General features: G+C 39.8%; 2 protein-coding genes across 7 annotated transcripts in view; both read right to left on the bottom strand.

Annotated features, from left to right (window-relative positions):
* LOC138012753 (uncharacterized) overlaps window positions 1-12,500 on the bottom strand; it is a 67,180-nt gene that overhangs the window by 38,536 nt on the left and 16,144 nt on the right. Inside the window, exon 1 of one of the 6 annotated variants that reach the window (XM_068859641.1) lies at window positions 3,084-3,131. The exons of the other annotated variants lie outside the window; for them this stretch is intronic. The gene's annotated coding sequence lies outside the window, so the exon portion shown is untranslated. Of the gene's footprint in view, window positions 1-3,083; window positions 3,132-12,500 lie in introns of those variants that run through there. 6 annotated transcript variants of the gene reach the window in all.
* Window positions 6,925-12,261, bottom strand: LOC137967545 (uncharacterized). Its single transcript, XM_068814050.1, has 2 exons — window positions 9,731-12,261; window positions 6,925-9,537 (listed from the first exon to the last, which is right to left on the bottom strand). The coding sequence occupies exons 1-2, from the start codon at window positions 9,964-9,966 to the stop codon at window positions 9,459-9,461; spliced, it is 315 nt and encodes a 104-aa protein (XP_068670151.1). The 5' UTR covers window positions 9,967-12,261; the 3' UTR covers window positions 6,925-9,458.

Here is a 12,500-nt window from a genome sequence, read left to right as displayed (position 1 = left end):
GGAAAAACCCCTTCCACACCAGCACTCATCAAAACACATACGCCCAAAAAATGTTCAAACAACGGCCCGCATTTTCCACCCCACGTCCGGCGTCAAGAAATTATGCATTCACGTTGCAGAAAATCCACAAATAAACCGTAAACCAGCACTATTGCTGAAAAACAGACAAAAGCAAATAAACAACTTCAAAACTATTGCCCACTATTAATCACCTAAACGCGTCGAAGTCGTTAACAGATTTAATCTCTTCATGAAAAACGGAATGCTGATCTGTTGGAAGAACGCAGCAATTCATTTCATGAGTTTTACGTCCTTTAAATCAGTGTACCCCAAACGGCAACGTCGCGTTGTCGCTGCATCCTTCACGGTCACACGTTTCATAAAAACCCCCAATAAAGTATTTTCTGGAAGCTTAGGAATTGTAGATTCCGATTATTAGTTGATTTAAGGCAAGAAATAAAAACCTTTCCTAAAATAGCCCTCATTTTTCAAAAGTATATAGGCCCGGGTCGCACTAGTGGACAAAATTGTTTTTGTTGTGACAAAATTTCAGACAAATATCTGCTTCCGGTAAAGTTTAGGGTTGCATTCCTGTCATACACGCATCAATGTGTACAAAAGAAAACTCTCCTACTCCCGCTAGAAGTGTGTCACGATATCACGCTATATTAAAGGCAAGATGCGGCTTTCGCTTTTGTTGGACTTGCATGCAGGCTAGAATGGCAAATGTGTACAATCTGCACTGTATGTACAGACTTCATAACTTGAATATCCAGCAAGCGTTGTTGGAATACGAGCGTCAGATCAGACAGCATAGACGGACCGAACGTTGGTTGACTCAAAGACTTCTTGCTGACCAAAATAATTACTTGTATCTGGAGTCATCGCTCTTAATGGCATATAAAGAGCACTGAAACTCGCATATGGCCTTGAAGGATCCATCGGCTTCTTAGCCTTCTCAACAAGATGGGCGCCAAATTACAAGTAAACTTGATTTTATCGCGTTTTTCATTTGCTGTTTGCGTCATGAGTGACAGTTTCATAGCTTTTTTGATTTTTGTGACATTTTGGCATCTTTGAACATTTGGTACATTCCGCTCATTTTTGACAATGTCTGACAAATCGGTCGCACTGGAAAAAACTACCTGTTGACAGATTTTTTTGTAAAACAAACAACTTTTTAAACTAGTGCGACCCGGGCCTATATAGTTTCACAAATTGAGTTCGTTTCCGGTCAGAATTTAACCGGAAACTACGTTTTCTTCACCACTTGATCTAAGAAACCGTGTCAGGGAATTTTGATTAATTGTCTGTTTTATTTTAGTTTTTCGCTGTTAAACTTTCAGTTTTTATAAGACACGCAGTAGCTTTTCTTAAATACTCATTACTTTCGAAGGAGGCAACAAATAAAAACTGCCCGACACGGGTTTTTTGCCACATTATCGGGCAACATTCTTGCCAAATTTCTGTGAAAAAGGATGAAAACTCGCTGTAAACATGCGCCTCATTCGATGCAATTTGCATTTGAGTGTTGAGAAATAGTCATTTGTGGACAGTTTCTAATTAGAGAATTTATTGATAGAGTCGTTTTTCCTTTCTAACTTTGTCTAGAAGAGACCTTTTTTCGCAAACTTTTTGTTATTAAAAAAACTCTATGAGGTGTACCTGGAAATATTAAAAACTAAAATGGCAAAATTATCAATTTTGAGGTATACCGATACCTTACAACATCACTCGAACGGGACCAAACACAATAACAATCCTAAAACACAGTTTTGCCAAATTCGTTTCCTGTCACAATTGTAAGCTCACAGCCGCCGTACTTTTATACTGTGTCTTTAAAATGTTTAATTTATATGTTTCACCTCAGAGGCTAGCGCTTCAATATTACGCGACGATCGCAAACCAGTAACAAATATGAATAACGAAACAACTGTCTCCCGGTGGATTGACATCACCACCTCAAATAACAGCTCGTCGCGAAGTAGACGGGTCGTCACGACCCGTCAACATGCCGCACTTGGCGTGGTCAGCTGTTGACAGGAATCAAAACAAAGTTGTCCCAATTTTGTCCTAAGTGCGACCCGGGCCTACGTCTCTCACCACCTGACATTTCCAAAAGTCGGCTCGACTTTTTATATGACGGCTCGTCACGAACTAGACGGGTCGTCACGATCCGTCAACATTTTCAGCCGGCCTCACCGCCTCCAGTGTCTTCACAAACACACGTTTTTCTCAAAGTCTCTCACCACCTGACATTTCCAAAAGTCGGGTCGACTTTTCACATGACGGCTCGTCACGATCCGTCAACATTTTCAGCCGGCCTCACCGCCTCCAGTGTCTTCACAAATACACGTTTTTCTCTAAGTCTCTCACCACCTGACATTTCCAAAAGTCGGGTCGACTTTTCACATGACGGCTCGTCATGGACTAGACGGGTCGTCACGAACCGTCACCATTTTCAGAAAGTTCCTCGCACCTTCTTTCACATAGCAACTTCCTGTTACTTTACTTCCGCAAACACCACGACCCGACTTCCGCTTGACGGGTCGTCTTCACCAAAAAGTCGACCCGACTCAGTTCGTGTGTATTGGACAACACACGAATTCCCGCCCACTCAAAATAAGGAAAAGGTGGTTTTTATGGCAGGGGAGGGTTAAACGTCAATTACTCTGTTCGTTTGACTTAGTGATCCCTGGAAAGGATAACACACGAGCGACTGTTTTGCGTAAAACCGTACGAAAGTCGTCATTTGCCGAACTTTCCCGCATTTTTATCTCTTAACATTGAGGTTTACGGTCGCTTGTTAAGCCAATGTTTTAGTAGATCGGTGAAGGAACGCGACTAGGGTAGCAGAATATCCAATATGGCGGCTCGTAATACTTCTCGGCCTACCACGTCCTGTACTAGTACCTCAGATCACTGTCACAGGGGCCGCCAGTGTTCGAAATCAAGTGTTCACAAGGGTCGGTGCAATTCTTAAAGAAAACTGAAAGCCTTTTGGGAGATTTCGCCGGTGTATAAGTTAAATGTACCACAGAGACCCTGGCGTTGGACGAGAACCGGATAAAAGAATAACTTACTGCAAAAGCTGCTCGTCTTGTCATCCTCGAAAATGAGTTAACTAAAGCATTCTCTGATATGGAAAAGAGAGTGAATGAGACAGGTAAATTATATACGTATACATGTTTTTATTATTAGCATAGTTTCAATTTTAGTTACAGTGAAGCTTGTTTTCATTATTAGTAATTAGCTTACTATAGTCTTTTCTTAACAAAGCTTGCTTCATTGAAGTTTCACTAGGGCCAGGATTGAACCATGGTCCTTATGGACTTTTTGAGTTCATTTTATTTGTAGAAACTTCCTCAAGATAATAGGGAAGATATCTTTGGAGTCACATATTGTCATTAATATGCCAACCAGAGCCTCAGAGGCTGTCGAAAGTGTCTTTTGTTCCTGTGGTTGGCACATTTGAATAACAAAAGCAATTTTTGTAAACAGATATTTCCCTATTATGTGCAGTGCAAGCAGGGTTATCTTCTGTACCTCACCAATGTTAGTTAGAGTAGAACCCATGATTTTCTCAATTTGGTCTCATTACTACTAGGGCAATTTCTGTCTGTTAAACTCATAACATATCTGTACTGCCCCTTATGTAGCTATGCATGCAGTGTGCATGTTCCTTTTTACATATTTTAAAGATGACGAAAATTTATATCTCCATGCGTCATGAAACTGTAGGTAAAGTATACATGCTTTGAACAACAATGACCAGAGAATAATTTCCAAAATAATTAACATTATCCCGAAAAAGATTACTTGTAATAGTAGCTTAAATCTATATGCACCTATTAAGTTGGACGAGATACAGAAAGAGAAGGAAGCTTGTGCAGATAGAGAGGCATTGCAAAATATACAGAAACATTATGAACAAGTAAAATCAATGCTGTCACTTCTGGGTTTGGTTCTCAAACAATTTTCTAAGTCAAGAAGAGCAACCAATTCTACCTCAAAAGGACATGATAAGTGATTTCAACTCCAGTACAAGATACAGGAGGAGAAAAGAGACTGAAAAGGCCAAGTACACTTTATTCATGGAAGCACCATAGGCTCCTATTATGGGGACTGGGATTATATTGCAGCCAACTGCCCCTAGAAATGATTGATGATTTTTTTAGTGGTTTTAAGAGAGGTACGTACTTCCAAGAGACCCTTGGAAAAGCTTTGAAAGAGTTCCAGTCATCCCCAGCGGCAACTAAACATGCAGAGAGAGAGAGAGAGAGAGAGAGAGAGCAGAGAGGAGAAGGTTTGATTTCCCAGAAATGTGCAATGCCTGGGAGTTGATATCAAACTTCCTCAGTTAGTAAGTGACAAATTAGAAGTAGTTGACAAATTTGTTAAGGACTTGAAAATTGGCCAGTGCAACCAGATCCCAAGCTCTCCTTGTGTTAGACGAACGGTTACAGGCTTTGTGTGTATGGTAGTAGACCTACATTTAAGAGCTCCATGTCTCACCAAGAACCTTATGTGGTTTAATGGATTGAAAAATCATTTTAGTTTCCAATTTTCAAACGACGGTGCCCAGATACTAGCCAATTAACAATGTCAAATTATAGGCAGCCTGACTTTGTGGAATTTAGGTGACCATGTGAGAGGCAGGGACTATCAATATCTGCTTCATTGTGTGAGCTTTGGGAAGAAAGACCAAGTGTAAGAAGATTTGTGGGAGCAACAAACCTCTGAGATGGCATTGTTAGAGGGCAATATTATAACAATATGATGCCAACAGTGTACTGTGGAATTCCAGCCAAGTGCTGACATGAGTTGGCAGAATTGGGCAAACAATGAGGTGAATCAGGCTGCAACTCCCCATATGCAAATGTTAACAAAACAAGTATGGAAACAATGGGGGGTTCTGTTGGCTTTGCCGCTGATGATATTTGGAATGCAGTTAAAGTTAAGCAAGTAAAATTAGTTCAGCAATACACTGCATCCCTTTCAGCAACATTTGGCAAAAAAAGTAAAGCATGAGAACATACTGAAGTACCTGGCAGAAAATGGTCTTCACCAACTTGGCCCACCTCCTATTGGCATATTATTTTGCGAAGCGACAAAGGCCTGAGCCCATGCACTGTGAACTTAATGCCTGGAAGCAACTACTACAAGTAATCTACACTGAATTTGTGATGAAGGGAGCCAGGGTGGACGCGGCTCCCAAACTGAAAAGGAAACCTTGGCAGTTGACGTCTCTCGTGAACAAGCACACTCAATATCAGAGGTATAATCATAGATGTAGGTGAATGAATGAGGAACAAAGGCAGCAATTTAAGAGACCCAGTCAGTTGCCAGGTATTTGAGACCATGAACCTAAAAAGAATTCCCAAAATCTTTTTGTTTGGGTACATTTCAGGAAGTCAAGAAGTCTCTTTTAGCAACTAACATTAGTTGGCAGCTAGTTTGTAGGGAAATCCACAGATAATGTTGGCATACAATCATTTTCATATACATAGAAGAGTGCTGAGGTCAAAAAGTTATATCATGCGTTTTTTAGAACTTTAGAGGGCGTTCTTTAGATAGCGTATTCAAAAATGTTTTTAGTCAATCAAGCAGAAAGTTTGAGGTGGTCTTAAACTTAAAGTAGTTTACATTTTTTGTGTGTGGTAAAGTCTGCTACGAGCCTAGCCTAGAAGGCCCATCAGGCCTGCGCTATCTCCGGTTTCTGTAGCATGAGGCGACTAGGAGAATTTCTACTCCCCCCTGGATGGGATGCCTGTCCATTGCAGGGTTACCCCCAGCATGAAATTCGCTGGGACCCATTTACATGTATACACCCGGGTGGAGGGAGGCACCGTGAGAGTAAAGTGTCTTGCCCAAGAACACAACACAATGTTCCCGGCCAGGACCTGAACCCGGACCACTCAATCCGAAGTCGAGTGCACTAACCATGAGGCCACTGCGCCTCCCTCAGGTTTTAGTTTTAGCCTTTTGCTTCTTGTAAATGGCCCATGTTTGTGCCAACAAGCCATCCCCACTAAGGGGCTTGAAAATGTTCACAGATGCCCCACCATGGGGCAGGGGGGAGTCAAAATTACACTTTCTTATGAAACAGTATATTAAACTTCACAAACTCAACAGCAACAGAATGCTCACAGTACATGTACCTTGATTCTGAGACACAACATGCATTCAAGAAAATGTTTTTAGTCAATCATGCAGAAAGTTTGAGGTGGTCTTTATAAACTTAAAGTAGTTTACATTTTTGTGTGTAAAATGTGTATACCGCCACTTTTATGTGGAATGAGGAGTTGGTAATATTATTTTTATGTTACAACATTTACTGAAAAAATGTTGGGCAAACTTAATAAATGACTACCCCGGTAATTTTACTCTCAGCTTGACAGGCTGCAGAAAATGTAGCTGCTTTGGCTAGACTTGGTATACAAAGCAAAGTGCAAGCCCACCTGTATGATGAAGGGAACACTGATGTGTCTTGGGAGCAAGGAGATTCATTGTCAAAGAAACAAAATAAAGTATGTAACTAAAATATATTTTTTCAAACATTGACGTTGCATGTGCAGTGCTTTTAATAAGACCTGGCTTCCATCAGAGCTCTAGCTGGTGCTCTTTTGCAAATTTGCCAGCTGTATTTCTCGAGAAGGAATTAGCAACTCACTTCACTTAATTGTCTAAATTGTTTCTTGGAAAGCTCAAATCACTGGAAATGCAAACCCTTAGAGCTCCCTAGGGGAAAGAGACCTTTGGCCCCTTTCCAAATCTCTGCCAGGTGCTAAAAAAACGTAGCCATGTGCTTCAAAACTTATTGAAAGCACTGATGTGCAATGTATCAAGTTTCTAGCCCTAAACACACAAAACAGGGTTCCATGTCTAATGTAATTTATGTTAATACACATTGGGTAGGTCCTGGTGCAAGAGTTTCTAGTTTGGACATTGTTGAACAGGCTAACAACAGGTTAGTCACCCACATGGGAAATACCTGCAACAAATGGCAAACAGCAGAAAATGGAAGGCTTGGCTGATTCTGGGGTACCTTGTGCCCTTTATAAAAGAGCATTATGCTGATGAAAACAAAAGGAACAATCAGCTGCCAACACGACTGATTGATGATCAAGCCATTTCTTTGGCAGGATATGGGTATCATTGGATTGATGGTTTGGAGTGTGCTGATGAGTCTCCTGCTCACCACCTGAGGACTTTGGCCTTCGCATGGATTGCACTTCATATACGGCAAGCTGGCCATTCTGTTTAACAAAGCATCAACAAACAATGCTGAATTGGTAGAGCTTAAGGAATGTTGTCAACTCTTCACCTCCACCTTCACCTGTCGCCAAGATGGCGCATAGGGCTTCCACATGAGCTTTCTATCGATTCCTGTTTTGCGCTGCAGTGTGCACCTCTCTCCTACTCTACTTTTTTCTCAAGCTATGTTAATGTTACCACTTGGACGATTGCATATGCAATCCCTTATCGTGCATTGAAACTCTATGACAAGTACAAGTCAAGTCAGATCTAGTAACAGATCAAAGAGCACAGATGAAAGTGGAAGTGGTGGCAGTTACGCATGCAAAGTACTGTTTGTACGTAATTGTGGCCTTCCATAACATCAGCCTATGCCCAGCCTTTTCAGCTCACATTTTAAGTTCCGTGTTCCACCACACTGTAAGCTTGGAGGTTATTGCAGTTGTGGACGAAAGAAGGACGACAATGTTGATTGTTGTTCAAATTACATTGAAAGTATGGAAGTTGTTATTTGTGCAAAGAAAAAAGAACTTTCTCCAAATGTCTTCAACATTTTGAAGTCAGTGAAATGCAGTACGTGCAGTAGCCAGTTTGCAGATGAAGCTACTCTGGCAGCACACTTGGCCTCCCACAGATCCTCAGTGCAGATAATTACAGTTAACAAGGCTCCAAAGGACATGAAACGTGATGAACTTAGAACTGAACTACGTTCACGGAGACTTTGTACCACGGGCAACAAAGATGTTCTTGTGAGAAGATTAGAGGGAATTTTCCTGTTTCTTGACCATGGTCACCGTAACTAAAGAGCGAAGCGGCAAATTTAATGAATAAAGTTTCATTTTGTCTGTATCATTATTTTGTTGCTTATAAGAGCTTTGTTGCTTGTTGCTTATAAGAGCGGTGGTATTGTTGAACTTTCCGACAAAAAAACAATGGATTATGAAGAAAGCTATCACAGCAAAAGCAAACTTTATCACCCACAAAGAGGATAAAGAAAACTCACTTCAAATATTGAAATGGCTTCTTCTACATTTCGCCGAGTTCGTTGACTTTGAAAGCCAAACTTCACAAAATGTAAAAAATCCCCATTGATTTTATAAATCTTCAGTTGTCTCCTACCATCTAAAGGTAGAATTTAGAAATACACATTGCCTCGGTCTCAAGTATGGCCATACTTAAGACCTTTGCCATAGTTTTTCCCTATACGGACTTCCTGGCCAGTAAAATTATATTAAGAATTGGTACTGGATGAGCAGAGCCCATGAATCTACAGCATTGAAGTTGAGGTGAGATGAGTGTAAAATTGTAATGGTGCTGTGTGTGCTAAGCAAAATGTATAGAGTACTAAAGTGGTGAAGTCACAAAAATAAAATTTGTAAAAATTATGGGATTTATTCAGAAAAAACATCTAAAATGTCCACTCGCCAAGAATCAGCATTTTCTTGCCATTTGAGATGTACAATAGATAGTCACTGTTAATTGCTCTGCTGGCTCCATATAAATCACTCTCAATTTGACTCTGTTCTTAAAGTTATGAACAGAGTCAAATTTACAAGGATTTGTATGGAGTCAACAGAGCATCATGATGCCAATAGATCAGAGGCAATTTGCTCTTATATATGCCGACTTTTGGCCAGGGAGCCTAGTTTCTTTTTTCTCTTGTTATTTGAAGATCTCAACAAATAGGTACCATATTTTCAAAATTATTCTAATATGACATCACAGTTAAGTATTCTATTATTGTAGTTTGCTTCTACATGTTGTTAACTCATTCATCCCTGAGGCACCCCACATTGACAAGGAAAATCGTGTGGCATTAGTGTAAAATTTACAAGTCTCACTCTCGCAGACAAAGGGTTAATTTTTACAGCTAGATAACAAAGTTAGGGTTTCACATTCCATAAATGGCGTTGCACTTTGCTTTGTGTACCAAGTATATATAACAGACATATAAATCACATGATTGTACAAAATGTAGCCAAAGAAGGTCAAAATGCCAGTTTATAATGAAAAACAGATAAAAAGTTACCTTTATGGAAATTGTCTACCCTACTTAGTTATTGCAAAATCCAATCCAGGAACCTTGGCCTTGTTTGTGGTTTAAAACACTCAATATTTATTGGAAATCAATCTAAAATATCAGTTCACAAAAGTTTGGAGGTGTCCTCTGCAAAAGTGTCTGTAGCCCAACCGGGACTAATTTAGCTCATTATCTTCTGTGAAGACAAGTCAGTGGCAAAGTCGTTGATGCCATACCGTTGCACATAAAAAGATACAACGCTTTATTGCTTCCTATTGAAAAACCAAATTATGGGTGTCTTCTTGGTGACCACTACTGCAACCCTTCCATAAAACTAAAAAAGTTTCCATCCTGAATTATGCGCCTGTAAATTCGCTTCTTTAAGCAATTTATTCCATTCATACACACTGGCGAGAAAACTTTCCTTGCTGTGTTATGAGAAGATATCGTTACAATGATTTTTCGCTCAGTGTGTCACCGTCATAACCAAGCACCAAAACACACAAATGGCGAAATATCGGCCAGGGTATAAATACGGTTATCAGGGACATCAATCCTGTGTTCTCTGATCTTGACAACTTGCTTTGAAACAAGTTTGCCATATATTTGATGTACAAATCCACAAGGGGGCCGACAAGCTCAATTTTATTTAGCATTCGCAGCCCCAACGCTCCATTAATGTCTCTCATTCCAGAGTTTGGCTTACGTTCTGCTTTTTTGTACCAAGTCTAACCAGTAGGGCTCGACTTCAGACTTCATTAAAACAAGGGATCGATTTCAAAATGATTCACTGCGCTCACCTTGTTTATCTGTGCCTCTGAGATCAGCAGACTCAAATTTGTGATTTGAACTAACCTTGGCCGCCATTTTGTTTTCTTTAACACATAAATGTGTGTTAAGCATGAATCTGCTGTTCATTTCTGGGCTCGCACAAATGGGAGGAATTGGCATAGCAACGAACCAGCGTGCTTTCTTAATATATTTTATAGGCCTACTCTGGGACCTTAAGTTGCCATAACTTAAGGCAACTTAAAGTGACTTAAGGCGACTTAAGAAAAAATTACCCAAAAAATCTGGAGATTTAAGGTGACTTAAGGCAACCTTACACAACTTAAAGTGCTTATTCTACTTAAGTCACAAAATATCAACTAATCAAAAGTCTCCATATTTCTTTTCCAAAGTCACAAAAAGAAACCAACTGTGAAAATAATTATTTCACAGTGTTTAATTACTATAATTCATGACAGTGTAAAATGTCTATCTCTGAATGCCCCTAGAGCTTTAAAGTGCTGGGCTGGAATAACAACCATAATAATAAACTAGTATAATTTCAGAGATGAACAAAGAGTTCCCAGCAATCTAATTGGTTCAGTGGTTTACTATAGAAATAATATGATGTTATATTCACCGCACTAGATGGTGAATAATGGCAGAGCTCCCGCAGACACACGTGACCTTTACAACAGAAATAAACTGTGTTGATTATCAATTATTCTCTGAGCCAATTATCAATTCTCTGTTGTTCAGCTCTGAGGTTATCCTCTCACAATTATTCATGGAAAATAACTGTTAAATATAACTTAAGTTACAGTGTATTGCAAGGATTTTTTCTGAGACTGTTATAGAAAATTCATAACATAAACAAAAATAAACAACAAGGAAGTCTAACTATTTGAGCTCAAACTTCTTCACAAATGAGAGCAAATAATTCTAATCTTAGTAAACTTATCTGCAAGATTCCTGCAGCTTGCGCAGTCAATTTTTGCACGAAAGTTTGGTAAATTTTACACCATTCCAATGGCATCAGACAATGCATTGTTTCTTTTCGGGAACCCAACCAATAACTGTTCAGCCGACTTCTCTTTCCTCGGTAAGGTAGAACACTCCAGTATACCGTAACGATTACCGTATGCCAAGGTCTTTTTCAATGTAACTTCTTACAAGTTAGTCTTTTGTCCGCCATTTTTATAGCTAGTGTCCATGTCTCTTGTGCCGACTCACGTGAGCCTGAGTCAAGTCACGTGACAATTTTCGAAAGAGGCAGAATAATTATTGTTTGCCTTTGTGGTACTGTTGCCATTTTCATTCCTGCATCAGATATGAAAGTGTACCCCTAGGTAGAACGTACATGTGATACTCTTATGCGGATGTCTGGTTTACTTGTCTGTCACATAAGCTTAAATTTAAAAGAATTAGAGCAAGTTTCCTCCGAGTTGTGAAGTTCAGTGGATGTGCAATGTTTATACCGTATTATACATATCGTGCATTTGGTTACAAAATATGCGATCAAGATTTGGAATTTTGTGTGGCGGAATAACAGATAAAGGTTGGTTAATCCCTTCTGCTTGACTAGATCACGTATTCTTGTGAAGAGAATCGCTATCTGGAACTCGACTAACTATATAAATTGAACAAAATTGCATGAAATGCTCAGAGCAAAAAACTTCTCAACAGTACATCAGTATCACCTCTCTTAAATTTCTTTGGTTCTTTCATTCGTTATATTTGTTATTTAAAGTTGCAAAAATATTTTGAGGTATCATGTCACTGTTAATCCTCACACAAAGGTAAAGAATTAATAGCTTACCACTTAACTATTTTTATGGGCTTTCATGTTTATACTTGTTTTTGTAACAAGCAAATGGCATAATATCTTGCCAAAAAGAAATTGTGTGGAGACTAGAATCTTGCTTGTGGTGTCTCCATTAGAGCTATACGTTGCTAGGCAAAGTTTAAAAAAGGCTTGTCACAGAAATTTAATAAACACTTACATGTACATGATTCCTGCACACACTTATCTCTGGTGAATGTCCTCTTGTGTGTTCTGGCCTTCTCTTATGTGTTATGGCAGGAGTTTGCCAGGCCCATCAGCACCTTTCAAGTGGGTATCAGGGGAACAAACCCCTGCCCCACCGAGTTAGGACAATGTGCGAGCCTGCAAGCCATGGCTGCGAGCCATGCGAGTCATGACTGCGAGTCATGCAAGCCAACATGGCGAGCCATGCGAGTCAACATGCGAGTCACATGGTTATTGAAATCTAACCATTTTAAAGTGGGTGCTTAGACTTAATAACTGTTTATCAGCACTATTTGAAATGGGTGCTAAGACTTAAATGCGAAATTTGCATGGCTGGCTCGCTGGCTCTCAAATTGTCCAGTCCCTGCCCCACATTAAGATGCCTCCCTTGATCTGCCACTACTTTGTTAACTCATTCTTAACTGT

Source organism: Montipora foliosa, chromosome 8, assembly GCF_036669935.1.
Source record: "Montipora foliosa isolate CH-2021 chromosome 8, ASM3666993v2, whole genome shotgun sequence".
Lineage (NCBI taxonomy): Eukaryota > Metazoa > Cnidaria > Anthozoa > Scleractinia > Acroporidae > Montipora > Montipora foliosa.
Note: the sequence above shows the minus strand (reverse complement) of the source record. Positions and strands in the feature narration are given on the sequence as shown.

Bases quoted from the DNA above. Each gene is read 5' to 3' on its own strand.
- LOC137967545 (XM_068814050.1), bottom strand. From the start codon at position 9,966: ATGAGAGACATTAATGGAGCGTTGGGGCTGCGAATGCTAAATAAAATT. The intron at 9,538-9,730 runs GTAACGATATCT...GAAGCAATAAAG, and splicing joins ACACTGAGCGAAAAATCATT to CGTTGTATCTTTTTATGTGC.